The 26,046-nt window shown below is 34.0% G+C and overlaps 2 protein-coding genes across 3 annotated transcripts in view; one reads left to right on the top strand and one right to left on the bottom strand.

The window, feature by feature from the left end:
• LOC144972932 (uncharacterized) overlaps positions 1-3,404 on the bottom strand; it is a 19,793-nt gene extending 16,389 nt beyond the window's left edge. Inside the window, exons 1-3 of the mRNA XM_078914762.1 lie at positions 3,365-3,404; positions 2,214-2,904; positions 1,102-1,303 (exon numbers count right to left, since the gene is read on the bottom strand). Of these exons, the coding sequence (XP_078770888.1) occupies positions 1,102-1,303; positions 2,214-2,904; positions 3,365-3,401 (930 nt within the window). The 5' untranslated portion in view covers positions 3,402-3,404. The remainder of the gene's footprint in view (positions 1-1,101; positions 1,304-2,213; positions 2,905-3,364) is intronic.
• A 272-nt stretch (positions 3,405-3,676) lies between these two features.
• Positions 3,677-24,156, top strand: LOC144972933 (enoyl-CoA hydratase, mitochondrial-like). Of its 2 annotated transcripts, none has more exons than XM_078914763.1 (8): positions 3,677-3,934; positions 6,677-6,871; positions 8,293-8,423; positions 14,386-14,485; positions 18,625-18,729; positions 19,909-20,028; positions 21,476-21,543; positions 22,850-24,156. In XM_078914763.1, the coding sequence occupies exons 1-8, from the start codon at positions 3,826-3,828 to the stop codon at positions 22,913-22,915; spliced, it is 894 nt and encodes a 297-aa protein (XP_078770889.1). In that variant the 5' UTR covers positions 3,677-3,825; the 3' UTR covers positions 22,916-24,156. The 2 variants fall into 2 exon arrangements, with proteins under 2 accessions (XP_078770889.1, XP_078770890.1); XM_078914764.1 differs by lacking the exon at positions 8,293-8,423 and adding an exon at positions 9,144-9,268 and having other exon boundaries at positions 3,694-3,934.
• The last annotated feature ends 1,890 nt before the right edge of the window (positions 24,157-26,046 follow it).

Here is a 26,046-nt window from a genome sequence, read left to right as displayed (position 1 = left end):
GAAGGAGACATTATATAAAATATCATTAGATATAACTGAGTCAAGGAACTAATAAGAAGATAAAAGCACATTCATATTCAAATGATTTGAACACTGAGTGTGATGATTTTCAACCTTAACATTAAAATACTTAGTTGATAGGGTCATTTTGTGGACTTTTAAAAGCCTCACATTAATATCTCCCAACCCTTTCATGAAACAAGCATCTACATAAATAATTTATATGGAAGTCATTTAAAAATCTGACATGTAGTATGTGACCAAATATTGCTTTGTTTTCTACAGGACGTCATCAAAAAAACAAAAAACAAACAGAAGTTTGTCAAATTAGTAAAGGAAATTATAAAAAAAAGGTTCGAATTATTTAATTGATAAAAATTATACTTTAAAAATGTAAGCAAGTAGTCAATATTATCTATTTTTTAAACTTTCATATCAATTTGAAAGACCAGTGAAAATAAATTAAAATTCCGTCGGATATATAAATATATATGTCCGACGTGTAACATGTCAAACTTCATCGATGAGTTAAAAACCTGTTTATTTTCAGGTTTTGGTTCAACAGAAATCAACATAACTGTTACTGACATAACATTGATGTAGATAAAGAGGTTAACCCAAGCTGAGTTTTCATTTTCCAAACAATTGAAAATAGGGTGAATAGAGAAAGGATGTCAAAAGCAAGATGAAGGTGTAGAAATTTTTAAATGATAGGGCAATTTATTGCGCAAGGAAATAACATACACAAAAAGAAAGGTTACGTCAACTGAATCAATAATGAAGGAATATTAGAAAGGAAAAGTACTTGGAAAAGCAACTAAGCTAACAGGATCCCTTATTGTAAAGTCTCATTACTTCATTATTATCTTAGCAGAGTAATGAATGGGAGTAAAACGAAAATGTGTTATACTCTTATTATCACAGATGCCACTAGATGTATAGCTACACAGTCATTATATTCTAAAATCTTTTAAAATTAAAAATCAATTCCATGATAAGAAATTAGCATTGGTGCAGATACCGATAAGATATCTGATTTGTCTGTGACTTTAAAGGAATATTGTCATACATTCTAGGTACAGAGCTAACACTGTTTAATACCGGTTCTCGTGGAGTCTCAACCACACATTTATAAGGCAAATCATCAGTGGGATCCAAGGGAGGGGGCATTTCAGGCAGGTCTGTGTGTTGATAATCATGGGAAAGAAACACGAAGCAAGAAGATGAATCCAGTCCTATTATACTTGATGGAACTCTCTTTTGTAACCAGTGACATAATGGTTTCAGTGTTGATGGCATAGAACTGAAATAGAAAAGGTCTAATTTGTGAATCTAAAAAATAAAATAAAAAAATCAGCCTTTCCATCAACGTAACTTGATAAGGAATATAATCATCATATTAACCCCATATGCGATGTTTCAGTCAGGGACACTCACTAAACAAGTCAAAAAGAATTTTAAATAAAAAAGATGGCTCTTATCCACGGCAATTACTCCTCATGACTTTTCCCGGTCACTGATTCTCCTGTGAGGCTAGAATTTTATATGGCTAGAGAGCTAATTTTGCTGTGTGGAAATTGCATTTTGTCAATAAAATGCTTAAATAACTAAATATAAAGTAGAAATTTCAAATATTTGTAAACAGAGGAATATTTGAAGGGGTCTTATGGCTCTGAAGGAGAAAACCTCAAAACTCTAACTCACTTTATATCAATAAATAGTATTGACTTCAATAATTGTGCAAAAAAATAAACAGAATAATGTACATAGTAAGTAGCAGGAGAAGTTACATCTCCTTCCTCTTTACGTGAGAAAGTACAAAATGAGCTGAATTGACCATGAAGAGATGAAAATATGATGATGGAACATGTAGATCAAAGGAAACCTATATATTTATGTAAAGTACAGGTGTAGTCACAGTGAATCAACCATCCTGTAGACATTTTTTAGGATGTTGATCTATTGCAAAAACATTCCACCATAAGTAGCAGACATAGCTACCTAATCACTGTTGGGTGAACATGGTAATTCTATATGCATGTGTGTGTGTGTGTGTGTAAAATGCCTTCCCTAAGGGTGTACCATCAAAGTGCCTAGTCGACAGCTGGAACCTGTGGGCCTAATTTAAGATACGTTGCGAGTCCAAGACAGCAACATATTTTCAGACAGTTGCACTTTCCAAACAACTTAAAAACAGTAATGATCTTAATTACCAGTGACCAGATAGGGCATTCACATCCTGTCTTTCTGAATCTTGTTCCGATAGTTTATATGGGAATTCCTTATCTATATCTTTCCAGGCCTCCATGATTTCAGGTTCAGATCCATAAACCTGCCGCCCCATGCGTAAACCATAAACTGATGGTTTAATGCCATTAGAAATACCAGAATGATTTCCGCCATCCACCTTTACAACTGGGGACCCAACACTGCCTTTAGCTGATGAAGGTCTGATAGCAACAGTGGTAAGAAGATCTGTTGTTTGGTTGTAAGCCATGGCTCTTTTGTTGGCAGCATTTATAAGCATTTGCTCTTCGTAGTCAGGAACAGAGGAAATGGTGTTTAAGTCAATTATTGATGCTGTACTTTTGTCATTGTTGTGTACGAGAGAATCTGATGAGTGTAGTCCATCTATGTTCCTTTCAGCTTGTTTTGAAATTTTATGGTTGGCATTTATCTCTAAGCGTCCCTTTGCACTATGAACTTTTCTCCGGTAACTTAATCCATTACTATACAAATTATCTATTTGTGTTGTGGGATTACTATTATCTGCATTGTCCAGTGAACACTTTTGATGAGTTTTTTCCTCTTTTTTCTCATGAAGCCCCGAAAACATCTTTCCTCTATACTGAAACCCTGAGCTACAAACATTTTGGACTCTTCCAGAAGGAGGACGATTTGTTACTGAAACAAAAAAGTAAATAAAATAACTCTATTGCAACCTGTTTAAGTTTAAGAACATGGAATTTATAAAGAACAAAGAACTCAAATTCAAGCAAAATTATCATCAATTCAATAGAAATAGAATGGATAAGAGTTATGGTTTAATTAACCATATTGATAAAAAATTCAATCAAAGGTGGTTGATGATCTTGTTAAAAGATCAAAATATCAATATTACTTTACGAATAGGCGTCGCCATACAATGGCCCTAAAGGTTCATATAATAATAATGCGAGATACGGCACGGTCAAGAAAGATGACTAATTATAATTAATGAACGCAGTGGCTATTTTTACAGTCCCAATCAATTAAATGTAATCATGAAGAGAAGATAAGGATGGTTCAGGGAGAAGGAAATTAATTTTGCGAAGGTTCCTATACCATCCTGCGCCGCTGCATTCGTTTTTACTTTTACTTTTACCTGTAAAATCGACCAAAGACGGTCCTGGTTCAGCCATGTTGTTTACACCAAGTTACCATAGAAAAGTTTCCACGTATTTAACAAGTTTTGGTTGTTACTCGTGACTTTTGGAATAGTTTTCTAACTTTTCTCCTTGATTCGAGCATTAGTCGAAGTTGAAGTAATGACATGTGGCTGAATTATTTTCACTCATCAGATACCCATATCAAAAACATAATCTCGTATAGTTTAATCTAATGTTAAAATTTACCGACAATGTTCTTATGGACTCAATGTATATATATTTTTTGCAAGTATACACGACGGTTCAGAGTTCAAAGTGTATTGTTTTGTCCTCCGTCCTCTCGTTTTCGTCAGCTGCAAGTTTGTGGGGTTGTTCCATGAAAACGAAATTAAACTATCTTTTCCACTGTCATTGTTGTCTGTCGCTAACACTTTAACCATCGATACAATAAACCATTATGGCTAGTTTCAGAAAATGTATCGTACAGTTGGGTCGAAGCAGTCTGCTATCTACTTGTAAAAATCAAGTTGGACCGCTCGGTGCCCTTTCTCGGTTTTATTCTGTTGGTAAGTGAAAGTATCATAATCTTATCCGCGCCGCCATCAACATTGTTCCTCACAATACGATTAGGCCTTGTTTATCTTTGATTATTTTATAAGGAATCTTTAGTTTAATGTTTTACGTGACCTTTGCGATTTTTTACTTGCAAAAACTAGACAGCCCCGACTGGTGTTTGGAGATGAACAAACCTCAGACTCGGACCTCATGCCTCATGATTACCGGCGGTCACATTCACGTGGACTAGATAGACGTCTATATACCATTACACTAGCTACACCACATTCACAGAGGTTACCCGATAGTTGGGATCATTTGAGAGAGAGAGAGAGAAAGAGAGAGAGAGAGAGAGAGAGAGAGAGAGAGAGAGAGAGAGAGAGAGAGAGAGAGAGAGAGAGAGAGAGAGAGAGACGGGTCAGTAATTAACAGGATTAATAAATGGAAAAGGTTAGCCGTACTGATGGCTAGGTCAGCCATACTTTAAGACATGGCTAGACTAGCAGGCTAGTCGTACTTTATGATAGCTCTAGACTGACAAATAGCAACAATTCTGATTTGTGAAGAAAATAATCCTTCTACTTCTATATCTCAAACTTAATATTTGTTGAAAAGGAGAACGTTGAACTTGAACATTTGGAACCAAATTTCTTTCAAAGTGATAAAGAAACAAATGAACCATGACCATGGTCATCAGAATAAGCAGGCATAATCACTTATGACGCATGTCGTCATTAATTCCCTCCTGTGAGTTTAAATATCTTGAATTTTATTTTATTTAGAAAACTTTCATCCATATATATGCTTTCTGCTTTGTTTCATATTCATATGGGATGTTTTATAATACAATTTTGTTGAACTATACTGCTTATTTGAACAAGGAAATCAGATTCAGACAAAGAGCAAATATACTGAATTACAAAATAAATATATCCATTTATATCTCTCAATATTAGTTTAAAAGGAGAATGTTGAATGTTTATTTTGAATCAAATTTCATTCCTTTGATACGATCAGAGCTAAAACAGGTTTCGTCACAAGGGACTAGGATAAGTACAGCTAGCCTGTAAATGAATGTATGTGGGTATGTGTATACTCCTGGGCTAGCCGTCCTTAATGAAATTTTTAGTTTATTAATTTAATAATAGATTTCTCCCTGTCCCTAGCTGCAAGCACGTTACATGGCTAGTCAGTGTCACGCACATGACAGTTCTCTTTAATAGTAACAGTGATATGAATATGACATTGTATAGTGATGATAATTTTCCATGGATCCACGGAATTCCAGGACAAATTTGAGAATTTCTCTGAAATTTTCCGCTGTCAAATATTGTCCTCAAAACCACAAAAGCACCTTATATAACTATATATATATATATATATATATATATATATATATATATATATATATATATATAAATATATAAATATATATATATATATATATATATATATAATAATATATATATATATATATATATATATATTTCTTTCTCAACCATTCATTAAATCGTCTGGTTATACAGGGATAATATGTTAGAATAAAGCAATGGTGATTGGCTTAGTTTACTCTTCTTTTTTTTACCTTTGGACTATGGCTTTAAATTTGAGAGACTCTTGGATTGTACTTTTTATCTGCATAACCACAAGTTTTCAGTGACAAAGATATTGTACCCTGCTTTATAAAGTAAAAATCAAAACAAAACAACACTTTCTGGCCTTCTATTTGAATAATATTGTAGGCCTTTAACATGTGGAAAGGACAATTAATTAAATATTTAAATTTACAAAAAGTAAAGTTATGTCTAAATGATAAGGATGAATTTATACAAGTAATAGTAATATATATATTACTATTACATAATACTCATACAAAACTATGGTCCTGTTACTTTTACACTTTGCTTGTGTTTGATCGATAGACCAATACATTTTCCTCCTTTTTGACAAATTGCTATTATCATCACTGATTGTAAATCATATTAGTGCCCATTTGTCACGGAGCAGACAGTAACATACATTTATAAAAATAGATGACTTAAAATAATGATAAAATATTCAACTTAAAGTCTCATGTCAAAGTCACGAATAATGATAAATGATTATGGAGTATTAATTATTCCTCTCGGGCACAAAAATAGTACAGAATAATCCAATTAAAGAAACCATGTTGTGACAGGCCATAAGATGGAAGATTAGAAGAAAATGATAATTAACTCAAGATTCTGTTCTAACTCACACTCTGCTCTGACTTAAACACAATCACTTGATGACCTTAGTTGTTAGCAGTCCATTATTTTATTTGCAAAGACTGCACATAGCGTGTAGACTTTTTATATTCAGGTTTTCTGTTTTAGTCAGAAAAAACATTTTGCTCCCTCCCCCCCCCCCCTCTCTCTGATATGAGCTGATGTAATTTAAAAAAAACTGGGCTATCCTTTGTCTCGCTGTGATCATCTTATGCGTTGGAAAGGTGGCATGTGGCCAGTGAGTGATGCCACATGTCCTGATTGAATGTAGCTGCTCATGGGTCAGCACATAGGTGTGAAGTTTTGGACATTTCAATTATTTGTTAATTGCAATTGCTTGGGGAGATAATAAATGCAAGTGAGGCAAGTTTACAGTCCCAATGTGAGAAAAAAACTACTTGTCCAATTACACAGAGTAGGTTGAGAATCATTACAAGTGTGAACAGTCATATTTGTACTGATATATTGATTGAAACTTTTAAATATTTTTTCTCTTGATTCAAGGCCAGTTTGAAAATCTAAAAGTTGAAAAATGTGGGGAAAAGAAGAATGTCATGCTTATCCAGTTGCATAGACCCAAAGCTCTGAATGCACTTTGTGATGGTCTTATGGAAGATTTAGGCAAGGCCATTGCGGTGGCTGAGGATGATAAGGATGTAGGAGCCATTGTTTTGACTGGCAGTGAAAGGGCTTTTGCAGGTGAGTATTATAACATGATATATTTTCTGTTTAAAAACTTTTAATATTGTTTTGTTTTTTGTTGTTGTTTTTTTTCTCAACTGTAGGAGGGAGTTAGATAAAGTCTTCATGATATTAAGATTTGGTAACCTCTGCAGTATATCTTGAGGTAGTTTAGAGGCTGGGTAAATCCATAGAGTTAAAGCCTCAGATTCAAGTAGACCAGTTGTAATGTCAATTTTTTTTCTGGTCATCTATGTTCACCCAGTTGTGAATGGATATGGGTCTGATTTTACATCTGGCTGAATGTATTCTGTGATAAGACTGTCATCCCAAACGGAGAGAGTAGTTATTATTGCTGTCTGTTTAATGTTACAGAAACTTGGGTAAACTTCCCAACTCTATGGGCCGGATGGCTCAAGAGGAAAACTGATATATATGTTTTACAACGACATCCTGATTATCGCTATCAGTGTGACTGAAAATACAATAAACCAAAAATTTACTTTATATATTTACTTAAGTGATTTTTATCTTTTAATATTTTGGTGTTTTGGTTATATGTACAAATATAATATTAGTATTCCTCTTTGATCTCTTATTTTAGTATGTCGTTGATTTTTTAATTTTTAAAAATTGACTGAATAATCAAGATGTCATTTCTTTAAGAACTAAATTCTACTTTGAGAAATAAATTAAGGTGATTACACAAGCTGGTGCTTTAAAAAAAATATTAATGGTTATGATTTTCCAAATTGAAAGTATGTCCATTTCAAAATTTAGACATTATTTAACCAGTTAACTGCAGTACTCTGAAAAGACACATATTTAAAATGTGGTCACGAGGTCCCAGGTTTGAGAGTTTTTGCCAAGATGAGTAGCACTTAAATTGATCGATGATTGAAGAACGAGTTTTCTGTCCAAATTTTTGAATTTGTGTCTTCCCATAATGTAATGTATTCATTACATTCATTACATTATTATTGTTATAGTTACACTATTTACGAATTATTAATGCGATATTTCACAATTGTAACACTTCGTTCAGTAACTTTTAATAAAGAGTAAGGTCTTTCGGTTGTAACTTCAAAATGAAAAGCCTGTGTTTGAGACTTGTTTATATCTTTGTAAAGCGCTTTGAGCACATTTAGTGGATATTGCACTATTTTAAAGCTCAAGTTTTTGTTTTTTTTCTTTAAAAAAAAATCTTATCTTATCAATTACCATTGACTGAAAACATTATTCAGGGTATGGCAATTAACTGGTTAAGAGAGCTCAAAACTGCTGCTTTTCAAATAGATGTTCAATTTACCTCACCATTTTCGTTTTATCCACTTATCATTATTCTGAACTTTGTTATACCTTTTCCCCACAAAATGATAGTGAATTATTTATAGGAAAAAAATAAATGTTTAGTACTGAAATCATTTGTTTCATTTCAGCCGGAGCTGATATTAAAGAAATGCAAAGGTGTGACAGTTTTTCAGATTGTTACAACAACAATATGCTCATGGGATGGGACCATGTCAAAGACTGTAAAAAGCCAGTGCTCGCCGCAGTCAACGGATTTGCTGTAGGGAATTATGTTATACATTGATCGCAGTCAGCTTTGCTTAGTTGCTTAACAAAGTGTTAATTTTAATTTGATTCTTGAGTTAAATATTTTTTTCAACTATTATATTAACTTCACAGTACATTAATAAATTAAAGTCTGTTTTCAATGTCCAAGGGATGTGACTATCTTTTTAAAGGTTTAGGCATATTTTATTTTCATAGAATGATTGGAAATTAGAAGATAATCAAGGGTAGTCAACAAGTATAATAGTTGTCTTTTATTAGAGTTTTTCAAAAATTATAAATAGGCAGAAGAAAAAGAAAACAAAAGCGTTGCGAATTGCTCTTGGTTAAGAAAGTATGTCCATTTCAAAATTTAGACATTATTTAACCAGTTAACTGCAGTACTCTGAAAAGACGCATATTTAAAATGTTCAATATTGTTGAATGTCAAGTTTCAGATATTTTGTCTATTAATCATGCAATCTATCCCAGTCAGTTTATATTGTTGAAAAATAAAACAAACAAAAAAACCCAGCTATCTCCACAAAATTGTACTAATCTTTCTTATATTCTTTCTTTTTTTTCCCTCTCCTTTTTTCTCCTCGAAAAGCAGCAGATTCCTCTGAGCTTCATTGTCTTTAGTTTTCAGATTTTCAAAACACTCTTCAAATTCAAAGAGCTGATTGATTAATTTTGCCTTGAGCTGATTGATAAGTTTTGCCTTGGTTTTTTGCAGTTGGTGCTAGTATCGAGGAAATGAGTGTAAAAAGTTTTTCTGAAGTGTTTCATTCACTTTTCCCCAAATTGGATGATTTTTTGAAGACCAAGAAACCTGTTTTAGCTGCTGTCAATGGATATGCTGTATGTGAACCACTTCAAGTTTATCTCTTTCCATTGACTTTTATCATGAATAATCATATGATCACTCTTTTACTTTTGTTTATTAGCAGAGGAATATTTCAGTGACCATTATGGCATTTTGCTACTGTTTTTTTTTCTTGAAAGAGAAACTTTTATCAGTGTACGGAATTCTTTTACATATTGGTTTAGCAAATAAGTACTATTAAAAAGGCTGTTCTTTACGATATGATTTATCCTTGTTAGTAAGTTTATTAATTTTTGCAAGTCAGTTTACGCGAAGATCTTTTACACTCACTTTGTACAATGGATCTATGGCTTGGTGGTTCTGAGGGTCTGTTCTCATCATTCTTGGAATCACATGGCTTGCAAGGTGCTGTTTGTAGTCTTATTATATATTTGGCAAATTGGATTTTCAGTAAAACTAATGCTCCGAAATCACTGGATCAATTGTCACCAAATTTTGAATGGTGATTATAATTGACATGAAGATGGTTTGCGTGTATTATGAGACTGATTAGACATAATGCTGATTTTATTGAAAAATAAAATTTGTTTTGTAAAATCCTATTAAAAACAGATGCCATCAGTTTTTGCAGGTGGATTATTATATTATGACTATATGGTGGAAGTACTTGCATTGAATTGATACCAGGTCGTGGTTCCCTTCATTATTTTGAATACAATCATATAATCCATTTCCCCAGTGAATTTTATGATCTTCGAGCGAAATATATAAGATATTTAAATGCAGAAAATATCTCTCCATGCCCAAATAAAAGCTCCTTGGAGTTTGCCTGCAAAGTCGAAAAATGTATTGTCTATTAACCCTCTCGTGTTCAGATTCTTTTTAGGGGAGTAGATAATGAGTTCCCTATATGGCCATGTCAATCATGTAGACATCCTTTGATGATATAAGCCTACTCTTTGATATCTGTAGTCGCCTTTTCGTTTTCTACGGTCACTCATTGCTAAACTCCGCCCAGAAACGATTTCATAGGTCCGTCCATCACCAAATTTCAAACTTTTGTTCTCGTGAGTTCTTAAGTTTTTTGACTGAAGAACGATTGGCTACTGAGCATCTTGACCCTTCAACGATTGGTCGTTCTGGCAGCTCACGTGTCAACAGCCGTCAACAATGAATTGAATCATCGTCGATGCAGTGGAAGACGGCCATGGAATAGTTGCGTCACATCGCCACGTTGTTGAATAAATTATCCAGGCATGGTCGATAGGTAAAAAAGCCAAATTATGTTCTAGTTACATTTGAAACAAACAAAGTATATCACTGATCTCGTCTCTTTGAGATATAAAGAATGATATAAAAATCAAGAAAATCGGCCGATAAATAAAAAAGTTGCTAAAAAAAGCTAAAATAAACAAAAGCAATTTTTAAAATCAAATTTATTCGTAAAACAGTTGGTTTTCAACCGATTTTTATGAAACAAAGACCAATGTACTTCTTTTTTCAAGCTGATTTCAGCAATGTGACTTTCAAATTCCTCAGAATTATATTTTTTACTTTTAGATTTTAGCTTTTAGGCCTACTCAATAAGGTGTTATATTCCTTGCATAACAATAGCGTAATACATCGACGGGGAGAAGCGTCTTTGTTTCGGCCAGCTGGATAGATAGCCTGTGATTGGTCGAAGACTTTGAGACGCTTGATTCACAATTCTACACGAACGGACCCTGGCGGTCTATCAAAGAGGTGTTACAAATTTATTTACCGACTATTTTTCTTGGTGCTAAAATTACAAAGTAATAATTTCGCATCAGAAAATATAACTCTGAAGTTCCTATCTCTTTATTACAATAAAATTGATACCTCGAATGACAAAATCGACCCACAAATAAGGGAGTTATAAATTATTCATAATATTTTTAAAAGTTTACAATAATTGTCTTCAAAGTCATTTTTCATCACCAAAGTCGTAATTTTTTACCGATTTTTACCAAACAAAGTGCAATGTCAATGATTTTCACCCGCAAATAAAATAGGATTTAAATCGCAATTTCTGAAACATATTTTCTTTTCTGTCGGCAAATTTATAAAAATCAAAGGTGAAAACACCCTGCGGCAGTGACAGGGCATGTCATTTCCTTCACAACGATTGGATTTTACTTACTGAGGCCAGTCTTGGCTACCCCGCCCATGAATATTATGTTGTTGTCGGTTTTTGTCGGGTTGAATCTTAAAGAGTTAAGACAATAGAAATTGAGTTCAAATTTTATTCAATACTTGAATTATAAATTTTGAGTTGATCAACTTATCATCACGTTCATTGAACAGGCACCGTTCATTGAACAGACAGCTATGCTTGTATTGAATATTTTCAAAAATAGAAAAAAGAATTATCCAGGAATTTTATGATTTTGTCGTCAGATCTTGTTGAATCCTAGATCCCCTATTTCTACTCTAGTTAGAATTGGCCATGATCCAATTGCCAGAACTATTAATATTGATAACCTTTCTCTTCATGATTTTTTTGTTTTTTGAGGCATTCTGGTAATCTGGTAGTTGTGCTTTACAATGTTGGGCACTGTTTTGTCATTTTCTTACCATTTTTGTCTTCTTACATGACTTCAGCATCTCCATTTTAACATGGTTTACTTTTTTCTGTCTGTACTTTGGTTTCTACGTGTTATCCTTTTGAGTATTAACACTTTTTCTTATTACTCTAGTTGTATAGAGTACAGCTCTCTATTTGATTTACTTGCTATTTCTTAAACTGACTTTCTTCTTCTCTTTTGCAGCCAAACTGTCATGTTGTGTCTCATTTTGTTGAATGATCTCAGCTTTAAAAAAAACAAAACTGTTCTACTATTGGCGTTGATACTATTTCATCTGGCAAAGGCCCTTTGTTATATATATTTTTCCAAAGAAAAGGTCAATTTCTTAGATAGTATATTCTTGCTCTTTTGTTAATTTACGAAAACTGTTTTTGATTTATTCTTTTTCTTTATTGTTTTTACAGTTCTGCTAACAGCATTATTTGTTTCTTTGAAAACCAGCAGTTTTGAGAATGTTACCATTGCCTTGTTTTTACAATTATTTACCATAAGTAAACAGATTCTTCTTCTTCTTCTTCTTCTTCTTCTTCTTCTTCTTCTTCTTCTTCTTCTTCTTCTTCTTCTTCTTCTTCTTCTTCTTCTTCTTCTTCTTCTTCTTCTTCTTCTTCTTCTTCTTCTTCTTTCAGCTTATCTCTCGTTCTGTAGGGTTGCCATTATAAATGCCACATCTCCATGCATCTCGATTAAATGGTCATCTTCCTCCAGGCCTAGTTCTTTCATATCAACCTTTCCCATATCCAACTATCTAGTCTTCTGGTGTCCCTTTTTTCTCTTTCTTGCTAATTGTGTATCTAATACCTTCTTTCCCGCATAGTCTCTCTCTCGTCTCTTTACTTGTCCAAACCATCTCGGTCTACCTTCTCTCGTCTTTATTGTTACATTTTTCCCTTCAGTCAACCTCCAAATCCATTCATTTCTCACTTTATCTTTTCTTGTCCAGCCAAACAACCATCTGTACATCCTCATTTCTTCCACATCAACTTCTTTATCTTGTTTCTTTGTCATAGCTGCTGTCTCTAATCCATACAACATTGCAGGTCTTACAAATGTATGTATTTTTCCCTTCAACTTTGCAGAAATTTGTTTGTTACATATAACTCGAGTTACCTCCAATTATTCTAGCCTGTCAGGATCTTCTTCTTAACATCCTTCTCATTTCCCCTATTTCCTTGTACAGTTGCTCCTAAGTATTTGAATTGGTTTGTCTCCAGCACATCCTCTTCTCCTTCCTTTATTTACAGCCCTGCTGTCTGTTGTCCAATGCACAAATACTCTGTCTTTGATCTGCTTAGTCCCCTTATTCCCAGCACCTGTCTCCAGCACCCCAGCTCATTTTATGACTTAGCTTTTGTATCATTCAAAAGTACGTTGTCTGCATACATCATATTCCATGGTGCCTTACACCGAATCTGTTCTATGAGTACTTCCATTACAATTGCAAAGAGCAGTGGGCTGAGTCCAGATCCTTGATGTAGTTTTACTCTTACATTAAATGGTTCATTTGAGCCAACAGCCGTCCTTACCATTGTCTTACTACCTTCATATATATTCTGAATAACTGATAGATTTCTCTGTTATCCCTTAGCCCTTAGACACTACTCCATTAGTTAACTGATATTGGTTTGAACATGTGAAGGTGCCTTTTTCACAATGGTTTTGTTTCAGTTGGTGATGATATTAAAGAGATGTGTCTTATGAAGTTTTCTGATGTCTGCTGTGGTTGGTTTCCAAATTTTAGCTATGTATCCCGATGCAAGATTCCAGTTTTAGCTGCTGTAAATGGCTATGCAGTACGTTTAAAAATTAAATGTTATTAAAAATTACTTATGGTATTAAAAAATTACATTGTTTAATTCTGATTTTCATGTCAGTGATATGTTTAATTCTGGTCTCAAACACGTTCATTGTGCAACCCCTCTGCATTGTCACTATTTGAAAAGTAATGCGTAATATAAGAAACTCTGTTACTTTACACTGCAAAACCTAGATTTAGCCCCAACTTGATCGGGTTATATTACTAAATTCCTTAACTACTTCAATTGAATATGTCAGATTCTTTTATCATTTGATTTGTTTATTATTCTTCAATCAGATCTGCCAACTAAAGCACATATTGACATTTGAGTGTTAAAAGAGTACAACATTTTTTTGATACAAAGAAAACAAATCTAATAATTGCTGTGAACTAATTCTCATATTATTTCAATTGGTTTTGATTACATATTGATCAACAAGCTAGATGTTAACATTTCAATGCCCTTGATTCTTTCTATAGAAGAAGTTGCAGGTTCATGAGAATTGCTAATTTTTTGTGACGAAATGACAAAAGTAACACCTAATTCATGAGTTATCTTTTATTATTTTGAAAATCTTAACTTGGTGGGTTAGATATTTTTTATAACTTATTGATATATATATTCACAGATATAGTAAAGCCCTTAATTAATATATTCTTCTGAATAAGGTAATCAAATATTTGAGTCGGGTGTTTATCAAGTGTTTGTTAGATAAACTTATTATTTACTGATTTTGTTACTCTATTCCAGCTGGGAGGTGGTTGTGAGCTGGCTATGATGTGTGACATAATATATGCTGGGGAAAAAGCACAGTTTGGACAACCAGAAATTACCCTCGGAACGATTCCAGGTAGTGTATGAAAGATGGTGATATTGGTGCAAAGTAATGACAGATAATGAGATTGTATTACTACTTTTGATTGAGTTCTCTTTTACCAATTCATATTAAGCTGTATTGAGACCAGTTAAAAGTTGAATGCTGCATGGACTTTAAGCCAGTTTTTAGAAATTGATTTACAAGCATAATAGATTGCTTGTAAACTTAAGATCAAGTATTATAAGATGATCACGTGGTCCTTCTGTCCTTCTGTAAACTATTAGATGGATACAATAAGCTGTCATCTGCATTTTTTGCGGCCGCAAATATCAGGGCGATCCGCAAATTTGGCAAATTTCCCAAAATTGGCAAATTGTGGCAAATTTTGGGAAAATTGGCAAATCGCGTGGCAAATTTTGGGGAAAGAAAAGAAGCAAAAACAAAATAACGAGTAAAAAAGTGCGAAACTTGAGAAATGTTGCAGCTTTGCCTGGGCCCAAACCAAGGGAAGCTACTCTCTACGGATAATGATCCTTTAAAATCTTTGTAACAACGCTATTGTGTAAATTAATAAATGTAGCCTCCTTAAATGTAATAAATTGTCTTATATATATATATTTTTCTGTATCGCGTGTTAATTTTTACTGAAACGCTTAGTTCTCCTCTGAAAATTTTTAGGCAAATTTTGGGGTTTTTTGGGGCAAATTTTGGCAAATTTTAGGTCCCAATTTGGCAAAAAATATAGATGACAGAATAAGTGGGAAGTATCAGTTGACATATCTTCATGGGAGGACCACACAAGCTTATCAAACAATGTAGAATGAGGGCCGCCATTGTGCTGTATTTTGAGTCCTCTTAACAATGCATCATAAGGAAACGGAGAGCAGAATTTATAGAGAACAAATCCTTAACTGATGAATATGCACACTTTACAAAAATAACTCAGTCAGACTGACTATAATGTCAAAGTCATTGAGGTTGAAGTTTTTGTATGAGTTTTCATGGGAACATCAGTATATGAAGTGAAACTGTGGAGAGAAGCTCTTTTTGATTTGAATATTCAGACATGAAAGAATATAAAGTATTTGTGATGTAGAAACATACCAGTACGACACAGAAGTGGATATGAGTGGATACTAAAAATGAAAAAAAAAAGATTCAGACCAATGCTTTGAAAAAGTAAAGAAAATTCAGAATGGTATCTATATGTGATTCAACCCTCACAGAGTGTAGATGGACTAAAATACTTATGATGAAAATGATGATGGTAATAATCTTATTATATATTTGGCAAATCTGATATTTTGTTCCACTAAGGCTCCAGATCCCCCAAGCCAATCGCCACCAAATCTTGCATGGCGTTTACAATTGATTTGAAGATGGTTTTTGTGTACCTATGTTTGATTAAACATCACTGTGGTTTCATAAATAATTCCATTGTTTCATCAATATTTAGTCAAAAACAGATGCCATCATTTTTTAACACATTGGTTATGAGTTTGTTGACATATATGTCACTGAGTTCAGCCATTTGTACTGATAGATCATGTCTAAAAACCTCAACATTTATTTTTTTAATGCTCAGGAAATAATTTCAACTTTTGAACTTCAATGGTTTTTCTATACAAGACGGAATTTCAAATTCAGTCAAGTAATGGTCTGAAATACACTTATCTTCAATTTTTACAGGAAAGGCAAGTGCAAGGTTTTTGCTTGTTATAACCCAGTCGAGAATATGTCCAAAAGTATGAGTGGGCTCTTTTACGTGTTGAGTCATATTGTGTTCTTTAAGGAAGGCTTTATTGGCTTTTGATCCCGGATTATCGTATTCAAAATGAATATTGAAATCTACCAATAAAATGAAATCGTCTTTTTCAATGATGAGGGATGTTAGCATGTCTTGAACCTCATTAATAAATTCATTTATAGTGCATTTGTTCTCTTTACTAGGTGGTGGTCTATGGATTGCACATAAATGAATATTCCGATTACATCGATCTAAATTAAGATCCACTGACTCAAATGTTTTGTTGGCTTATTGACTTTTGTCAAACGAGATTATGGTTGATAAAAATAGTGGTATATCACTGCAATTCCATCTCCCGATCTGCCACTTCGAGGAAATGATTTAATTTTATAATCAGGCGGAACAAGGCTTGCTGTAATTATTTCGTCCCCATTTCCCCGAAGCCATGTCTCAGTCATTATCAAAATGTCGATTTGTTTTTCTGATATCGAGTCTCTAATTTCTTTGGTTTTGTTACAGCTCGATTGACAGTTTAACTGGCACACCAACCATTTTCCCCTTTATTATTCCCCTTTTAAAATATTCACTATTGATACCATTGTCAGGGTCAGAGATGGTGTTTATATGACACAATGTAGGTGGTGGTCGTTGTTCGGGCGATGACCGTAATGAAATGGGTTTGAATTTCTTTCACCGCCTCGATATCTTCATCTAAATTTGGAATCAGGAGCACAGTTGAAGTTAATTTGACACACCATATGAATGAAACCAATAAATAGGATTTTAAAGTGTAAAAACATTCTAGTTCATTGCAACAAAATAATACTGGATTGGGATCACAGGTCACATTTATTTAACATTCCCATTCTCAACAAACAATATAGCAATTACCTTTTCACCCCGGGATGCAGAACACCAATGTGCTTTTTATTTCTATTATTATTCCATTTCTCCTCTAAAGACTTTCTGCTTACTGTAGTGTAGTGAACCACTCAAGAAGTGCTAGCATTATTAGCAATTCAGTTTCTTGAAAGATTGATATGTACATTAGAATTCAATATCTTAGTCAAGATGCAGATAGATTATTTTAAAAGAGAATATTGAGGATGGTTGTTTATTTATTTATTTGTTTTATTATTTATTTTAATTATTATATTGTGTGTGGAGCAATATGAAACAGTATTATTTCATTATTAATCATGTCCTCACATTTGTCTCCCAACTTTATCCGAGCAACAAATACCAGCACCTAAAAAGATTTTTTTAAAATGTACTCTTGGACATTGAAAATTCCGAGCTGTTTTTGTTGCGTCAGTAGCTCAATGGTACTGTTTTTACTGTGTTTTATCTTGTAATAAGTCGAGTGATTTGATTTTGAGCAACACATATGTGAGCCTCTGACACAAAGCGTTATCATGTTGGGAAATTGAATCTATAGCTAAGAATATGAAACTTTGTGCTGATTTCTATTCATTATTAAATATAGATAATTACTTACATTGCAACTAACTCAAAGTTCCCATTTCTTATCCTCTTAACTTTAAATTCACTTTTAGGGGTCTGATTCATCCTGATACTATGTTACTACTACTACTTTGAGATTGTGGGTCACATCTGGCCAACTGGGAGAATAAATAACGAGAATAATTAAGTGAGTCATTGTGACCAAAATAGCTGGAGAACTGTTTTGCATAATGTGGCTAAATAAACCCAGGATTATTTGGGCAATATTATGACAAATATTTTTTAAAAAAAGAAAAAAACCAAAGACAAAAACATAAAGAAAACCCAGCAAAACAAATGGTATGCGAATACTGACAATATTGATAAGAAAAATGCATAACACTACAACAAAAAAAAAATGACCTCTGACCTTTGAATCAGAATATCTAGGTTACAAGCCAGACAGCTTAACCACTAAACTACAGGGCTACTAGCTGTAAAGTAAAGTAATTTTTCATCATGTCATTCTCAATATTTTTTTTCAACTTATGAATGACATTTTTTATTTTATTTCATTCGTAGAATTAAATGTTGGTTTCAAATACTTCATATTTGTGCTTTATTATCAAAGCCATCATAAATAAATGTTGCTTTGTTGTGTAAACTCCCGTGACCTTATTTTGATGGTCTTAGTGATGACTGGGTCAGAAAATTGAATTGACCGATTGGTTGAAATTTTCACATTGCCCAAATCACCAGAAGGAAATAAAACATGAAAAGCATTATGCATGTTACAACCAAGAAAATCTACTTATTAATTAATGTGATATTTATTGATTTAAAAAGCATTATTATACAGTCATTTTGAAAAATTAGCATTGCTTGTGTTGGTTATATGCTGTATTATTACAATCATATGATACTCTGTTGTGAAAGTGATTTATACACAAGATTAATTTTAATTTTATGTCTGTCCCTAAAGGTGCTGGGGGGACTCAGAGACTAACAAAAGCTATTGGAAAATCTAAAGCCATGGAGATGATTCTCACTGCTGATAGAATATCTGCACAGGAGGCTGAAAAATCTGGTGGGTTTATAATTCAATATCAATCCAACTCTGGAATGGCCCCATCTGAGAGAGAATTTTTAGCATGCTGCTGTTCTTGATCACCTCGTTTGGATTTTGAATGCCTACTTTTGCTGTCTTAGTTACTTATAATCCCCTTATATATCTGTTATCATCATCCATTTGGCTTTCTGTCTTCAACCTAGAATAAAACTACTTGATCTTGCTCGATCCTTAGTTGGGCTTCCTAGCTAGGAGAATGCATGATCTGGCAGTCAGGAAATTACTATTGTTAAATTAAAAAATAATCTTAAAATTTTGTTAGGATCAATTTTTCGATCTAAAAATTCAGCATCTAATCTTGAATTATTAGCGTAATGCTTGAGTTTTCAACATAACAAAATAAATCAACCTCATTTTCCCCATGTCTGTTTTCCTTTCCATGTTGCTTTTTGTCTTGTAATAAGATTACTTTGTTTAGCCTTAGCCCTGGACGGCTGGGATTCTTATCGGATTGGAAACCATAAAACGTGTTCCTTTTGTAGAGAATGTGAGTAAAGAGCCTTTTGCAAATACTCAACCTTGCGCTGCTAGTCAGAAGGCAAGTATCATACCACAAGACCACAAAGTTGCACGAGCCAAAAGTAAAAATTTTGATTGTACTCAAAGCACAAACAGAATTTGGACTTTTTAGAGGGGGGCTAATACATTGGTTGAGATGCAACCCAAATTAAAACAATTGGTCCAAAATGGAGAAAAGATGTTTGTTTTTCAGATAAACCCGGTTATTAATTTTATATTATTTGGAATTTTTGTTGCTTTAAAATTTTAAAACAGCATTTTGCTCCCATTAATGACAATTTTTGTTTGATTGAGTGGTACCCTGAGAGGTAGGGCTATATGAATACACTTGAAAGCTTCCCCTTTCAGATTAAACCTAATTTGGCTTTGTTAATCATCGGCAGAGGCATCACTGGTTGATTGATCTGATTTAAAGAAAGTCATTTTGCCCTTCCACAGCGCAAACAAAAAAACCCATTAATAAATATAAGTGCATATTCATTCATGAAAAAATGATATCTTATTGGTACCTAATATCATGTATTTGTTACGACTTAACCCTTTTGTTCATTTGAACTATTTCATGTGCGACAAATCAAAATTCCTTTACTTTTAACTTTGCCTATCTTATATCACCAGGTCTTGTTAGCAAAGTGTTTCCTCCAGACCAACTGGTTGCTGAAACAGTGAAAACAGCAGAGAAGATTGCCAGTTATTCAAAGATCACTGTTGCCATGTGTAAAGAATGTGTCAATAGATGTAAGAATTTTTATCATCTATCTTTTATTGTTAAAGCTCCAATTAGTCTCACTCAACTCATTCAGTCCTCTCTGCACCGTTGCGTGCTAGAGGCAATAGCAAATAATTGCCAATGTTCTTGGTCTTTCGCTGCATGAATTGCGATCTGCAGGCTTAGGCCCTGGGCTTTTAGTTCTGTCTGTACAGTTCTTCTCTGGGTTTCCTTATGGAGTCCAGTGATATGGTTATATAATACCATTGTAGATATTTTATTAATCTGCAAAGATTTGGTGTTGATATTTATAGGAAGTAAGATTTCAAATGTCTTTCCATAAAAAAATAATAAAAGAGAAAAGAATTCTGTAGATAAGTACAGACTTGTCTGGGTAATTGTAAAAAAGAAGATGAGCATTTATATAGAACATAATCCACTTAACATGCTCAAAGCTCTTTACAGGGGGGTTGCCAGCCAACAGCAACATTTAACATGTAGGATGAGACATGGCAGCTGTTAGCGATATTACAATTTTTTACCAACTGAGATAATACTGTTAACAGCCAGGTACTCATTTTACACATGAATACAATGACAGAATGTGAATAAAAACATTTTCCAATGTGAGTAAAGACTTTTTCCAAGAACTCAACTTAGCACATCTCTGAGTGGGACTTGAACCCTGGACTTTCTGGGTCGAAGACTGTTGTCATACCACAAGAGCACATATTTGCACAAACATAGGCAAACATGGTGACCATTGTACCAGTGTCTCTCCTTCAATGAACAGTAAAATCTTCCTATACAGTCTATACACTACCTTATACTGCAAACTTTTCCAAATTAATGACAAACATAGACTATCACGTTAATGACAAAATTATTTTTTTATGCAGCCAACTTTCAATCCTGCCAAATTTGCTGGTTCCAGTAAAGGAGGTATGATAGGGTTTAACTGAATATTTATGTGCACCACTTGGTGGTGTTTAATAAAAATGAATATAACAACTTCAAGAAATAATAAGCTAGGTATATAATAAGGAACTTTTGGGGCTCAGAACCCTTCTCCAGCCAACAACGAATTCAATTTTGAAAATTGGTCATATGATACATCGAATTCATAAAGATATAGGAGAGGGAATCTCTCAGATCTTGTTGGAATAAATAATGGAAAAATGTGAAACGATATTTTGTTTGGTACTTCTCTCTCTAAGGATTCAACATACCATTTGAGTTTTTGTTGTTGATTGAAGAATGGTTTTGAGACCAAAATATTCCTTGTTAAGTAATTTGTTCTTTTTTTTTTTTAAAGCTTGTTATATTCATTTTTGTTCAACACATTTTACAGTCTACAGCTTCTAGCAGCATATTCACTTCACTTGGTGAGTGGGTAACAAATATCTACCAAAACATTTTTTTGATACCTGTGAAATTTGATGTTGACAAAGGCTTCCTATCCTCTTTAATTTCCAGCTTATGAAATGACTTTGAATGAAGGCTTGCATTATGAGAAGAGAATGTTCCATACAACATTTTCCACAGTAAGAAACATTTTTAATTGTTGATTTTTGCAGTCCATTCTCTTGTTTTAATTTGAAGTAAATTACAATACAATATTTGAGAAGTTCACCCACTTATAGATGACATTTAATAAACCCCCCCCAAAGAAATCAATTGGCGCAATATCCACTAAATTTGCTCCAAATCCTTTACAAGGGCTCCTTAGCCAACAGCAACACAACGTGTAGGATTACACATGATGCCTGTAAGGTAACATTACAATTTTGTTCAGACAGAGACAAAGCTGTTAATGGCCAGGTACTCATTTTATACCTGAGTATGGTGAGAGATTGTGAATAAAGAGCCTTTTCCAAGGACTCAACTATGTGCTGTTCAAATCAGGACTCGAACCCTGGATCTTCTGATCTGAAGGCGAGTGTCATACCCATAGACCACTTAGCCGCGCAAAACAGTTTTTTTTTTATTTTTTAAATGTCCTTAATATTGTATTAAATTTTTTTATGATCGACAAATTTCAGTCCGAATTTTGGGGAAGTCAATATTTCACATTTGACTGACTTACATTATGAAAGTAAAAGAATTTTTTTTTTTTAAAGAGAAAGAGAGAAAGTGTGGTTTGCTAGTCTTATGTGAGTACAGCAAAACCTCAGTATCAAGTCCGGATATAACATGCATCCGGTTATAAAAAGTTCTTTTTTAAATCCCCAGATTTCCTCCCTCTTTGTCTTTAATAAAATTTATCGGATATAACAGGGATTTTAAAGAGATTAATTGGATAACAGGGGTGTCGAAACCCACTTAATATCTCCAAGTACAATGAATTAGCCCACATTATGCTCAGCTTTGCCGACAGCTAAAGGCTAGCCTAGTTCGTAAATACTCTGTGTGTGTGTGTGTGTGTGTGCATAGGCTACTTACTACTATACTACATCATTTTCAGTATAACGCTGGCCTTGGTGCAGGCAGACAATGTGTAGCACATAACAACACACACCCACATTCACAAACACACATTCACACACAACGATCAGCTTGAGAGAAAGAGAGAGGGAGATTACAAAAGATAAAAACTGGTGGTTTTGGCCATCTGCGTTTTCCTTGAAATTCGGCTATAACAGGGCTTGGTTATAACTGGGATTATAGCGAGGTCTGACTGTACTTCTTAGGTGAATTTTGATTACTCCACATGACTTGCACATGGGGATGAGATAATGATCTAAAGCTCATGACTCTAAACAAATACCAACTTTCTGTGACAAATATTTGAATTGTTTTTTTGTTTTTGTTTTTAATGAATTAATTGTATTTATTTGTTGTTTTCACCAGCACGACAGAAAAGAAGGCATGACAGCTTTTGTGGAGAAGCGAAAACCAGACTTTAAAGATTGCTGAATGTTGTGATTTTAAGAGGAGAGCGTCACTGTTTATTGATTGATGAAAAACGTGTTATGTTAAAACTGTCATAGAAAATGCTTTACAAATGTATTACTTCCTTGTAACTTACATGGGTTCCTCTTTGAATGGCAATACCAGGGCTGCCCTGTTCAGAAAGTCAAAATGAGGGATGGAATGATAGAATTAAAGGATGTCACAAACTCATTTACTGATTATTGTTCTTGCTCCGCTTTACCCCATAGTCGATTGTAATCTGATGCAGCTGCTCTTGTTATAATAAATCCATTGACAAAGGTAATTCCATGTAACAGTATTTTTTAAAATTACAGGTTACATAAACAAAGACTCCTACCCCCCAAAGAGGAATCAGAATTTTTAAAAAGCCAAATTTGAGACCAAAAGTGGAATCAATGTACTGCAATTGACTATGGCATGCTTTGCTGCAGATAATGTAATAGACAATCCAAAAGTACTGAAATGATACAATATAAAACGTGTTAAAATTTGCAGATTGATTAGAGACTAAAAAGGGGGTCAAATAATAATGATAGAGGACACAGTCCCTTGGCAGTCTCAAAGCATTGCATGGATGGATTTAGCCTTGACAAGACCCCCATCCATTCAATGTTTTGCTATGAGACTGCCTTGGCCTGTGTATTATTATTTGACCCCCTTTTCAGTCTTTTAACAATCTGCACGTTTTTACAAATTTTATCATTTGAGTACTTTTGGATTGTCTATTACACTATCAGCAGCAAAGCATGTCATTATCAATACAATAACAGTAAGTTGATTCCACTTTTTGGTCTAAAATTCCGCTTTTTATGCATTTCAATTCCTCTTTGTGGGTACTGGGGATAGGAGCATCTGCTATCAGCAACTGGGCTGAAATGCAGGACATGGGGTGGTGATGCAGGACTGTAGTCCAAAATGCGGTACTGTCTGGCACCCTCCAAGACATCTAATCATTATTTGCTCAAACTGAAAAGATTGTGCCATAGATTTAGATATGAAAATAACTCCTCCCCATTAATACGTTTATTTCTAATCACTTTTAAAATGGAATCTTCAGTATGATTTTAAAAAAGAAGTCTCCACAATGTTCATGTATTATGTGTTATAAGGTTGATGAGAGATCCATATATTGATCAAATATTACATTTAGTGAGATGGTAGACTTCATATACTGATTATGATATTGAAGCAATGTAAAAAATAAAAACAAAAAGGAAAAAAAATGTTTTGTTTTGCTTGTTACATCTCTAGTGTTTAGCAATAACATTAATACAGTGCACTCTGGATACGTCGACGTTGCCTAAGTCGATTTTTACCCAAGTCGATTTTTTTTCTTGGTCCCTCCCCCTTCTTCCTATATAATATTAGTAAAAAAAAAAAAAACTCCACATAAGTCGATGTCGCTTAAGTCGATGTTCTTATCACTCATGACTACAAAAAAAAATCACAAATAAACAAGTATTTCCATTGGTTTAAAAAGCTACCAGTAAGAATTTTAAGTGGTTAAGAATATCCGTGAACGATTGGCGCACATCGATATGATGTAGGTGCTTTGCCTGACGTCCGTGTTCAATGTACATGAGCAGTATTGAATAACTTTAATTTCTCCATCTCAAATTTTACATTGTCGCAACTTCAAGTTCAAGATTTTTTTTGGTTCTAATCCCAGGCCATCCTTTGTAATGGCCCTCTTAATTAGTATCAATTTTATCAAGAGGAATTCAAGTCAAGTCTACAACTACAATGGCAAACCTATCGCGGAAAAGGAAGATTCGATGCATTTGGACAGTTTGGCATGCGACAGAAAATCATCCCATAGGAAATTGGCATACCAGCTATTTCTGTCTCGAAGATTTACAAGAAGCATGACCTTGACCTAGAGGCTCCTACTCTTCGGCTTTTCGCGGAATAATTTCACTTAATTGGTATACATTCCAAATTCAAGGCATTCTCATCGAGGAAAATTAAAAAAAAAAATCTCTAGCGAAAAGAAAGTGAGCTATGGCTTATTTCGTCATCTCCTATGGTCAATCAACACACATTATTATGTATGTCTGATTAGTCTCTTCAAAGTGTGTGCTGCTGATGTCGAATATTATATGTTTGGGAGGGGGGTTGACCGAAGTATTATTATTATTATTGTGACTCCAATTCGTGAGGTCAATGACCTTGGTAATATTATATGTTGGCTTCAATCGGTAATAATATTATTTGAGTACGGTCAGCTTCTTTCCCTATTTAATTTTAGCCCCGTGTCCGTGTGTGTGTGTGTGTGTGTGTGTGTGTGTACCGGCACGCGCGTTTGCTTGATTAGGTGTGTGTGGGTGGGGGGGGGGGGGGGGGGGAGGGTCCTGACAAGGTTAAATCCATCCATTCAATGCTTTGCTCTCAGACGGCCAGGACCTGTGTGTTCTCTATTATTATTTGATCCCATTCTTAGTCTTTACACAATCTGTACATTTTTACACATTTTTTATTTTTAATAATTTGAGTACTTTTGGATTGTCTATTACATTTTCTGTTGCAAAGTATGTCATAGTCAATAACAGTAAGTTGATTCCGCTTTTTTATCTCAAATTCTGATTTTTATGTATTCTGATTCCTCTATGGGGCTATTGGGGGTAGGAGCCTCTCATGACCACTACAGAGACCGCGCGATATGAAGGGACATACTTATTCTAGATTGGTTTGCTTTGTTCAAATGAGTTTTTGCTCGTATGGTTACACTCCAGTTAAGTTGATTTTCGGATAAGTCGATTTTTTTCTCGGTTCCCCTGGGCATCGTCTTATCCGGAGTCCACTGTATGTAAAATCTGGTTTTTATTTAATTTTTATTACTTTTTTTTTGGTAATATTATCAGATAAACATGGAATGGTGGGGCTGTTTTATTCCCTTTTATCCATGTTCCTTTCTATGTGAGCTTCCCATCAATTAATATCTGTAACTATGTCACTCAAAGGGGACTCAATTCTGAGCAATGGTATTCAAGTGCGAGGAAGACGTTGAATCTGACTATCGTTGAAATTGAAGAGTTTTGACACTATTTGAAGACTTGTTTTCTCGACTGTTTCTCTAGAGCATTCCAGTCTTTAATGGTGCAGAGTGCAAATGA

This window comes from Berghia stephanieae, chromosome 5 (assembly GCF_034508935.2).
Source record: "Berghia stephanieae isolate SIO BIC M18660-M18661 chromosome 5, UCSD_Bste_1.3, whole genome shotgun sequence".
Taxonomy (NCBI): Eukaryota; Metazoa; Mollusca; class Gastropoda; order Nudibranchia; family Aeolidiidae; genus Berghia; species Berghia stephanieae.
Note: the sequence above shows the minus strand (reverse complement) of the source record. Positions and strands in the feature narration are given on the sequence as shown.

Bases quoted from the DNA above. Each gene is read 5' to 3' on its own strand.
- LOC144972933 (XM_078914763.1), top strand. From the start codon at position 3,826: ATGGCTAGTTTCAGAAAATGTATCGTACAGTTGGGTCGAAGCAGTCTG. The intron at 14,486-18,624 runs GTAGTGTATGAA...CTGTCCCTAAAG, and splicing joins TACCCTCGGAACGATTCCAG to GTGCTGGGGGGACTCAGAGA. The intron at 20,029-21,475 runs GTAAGAATTTTT...TTTAATTTCCAG, and splicing joins TAAAGAATGTGTCAATAGAT to CTTATGAAATGACTTTGAAT.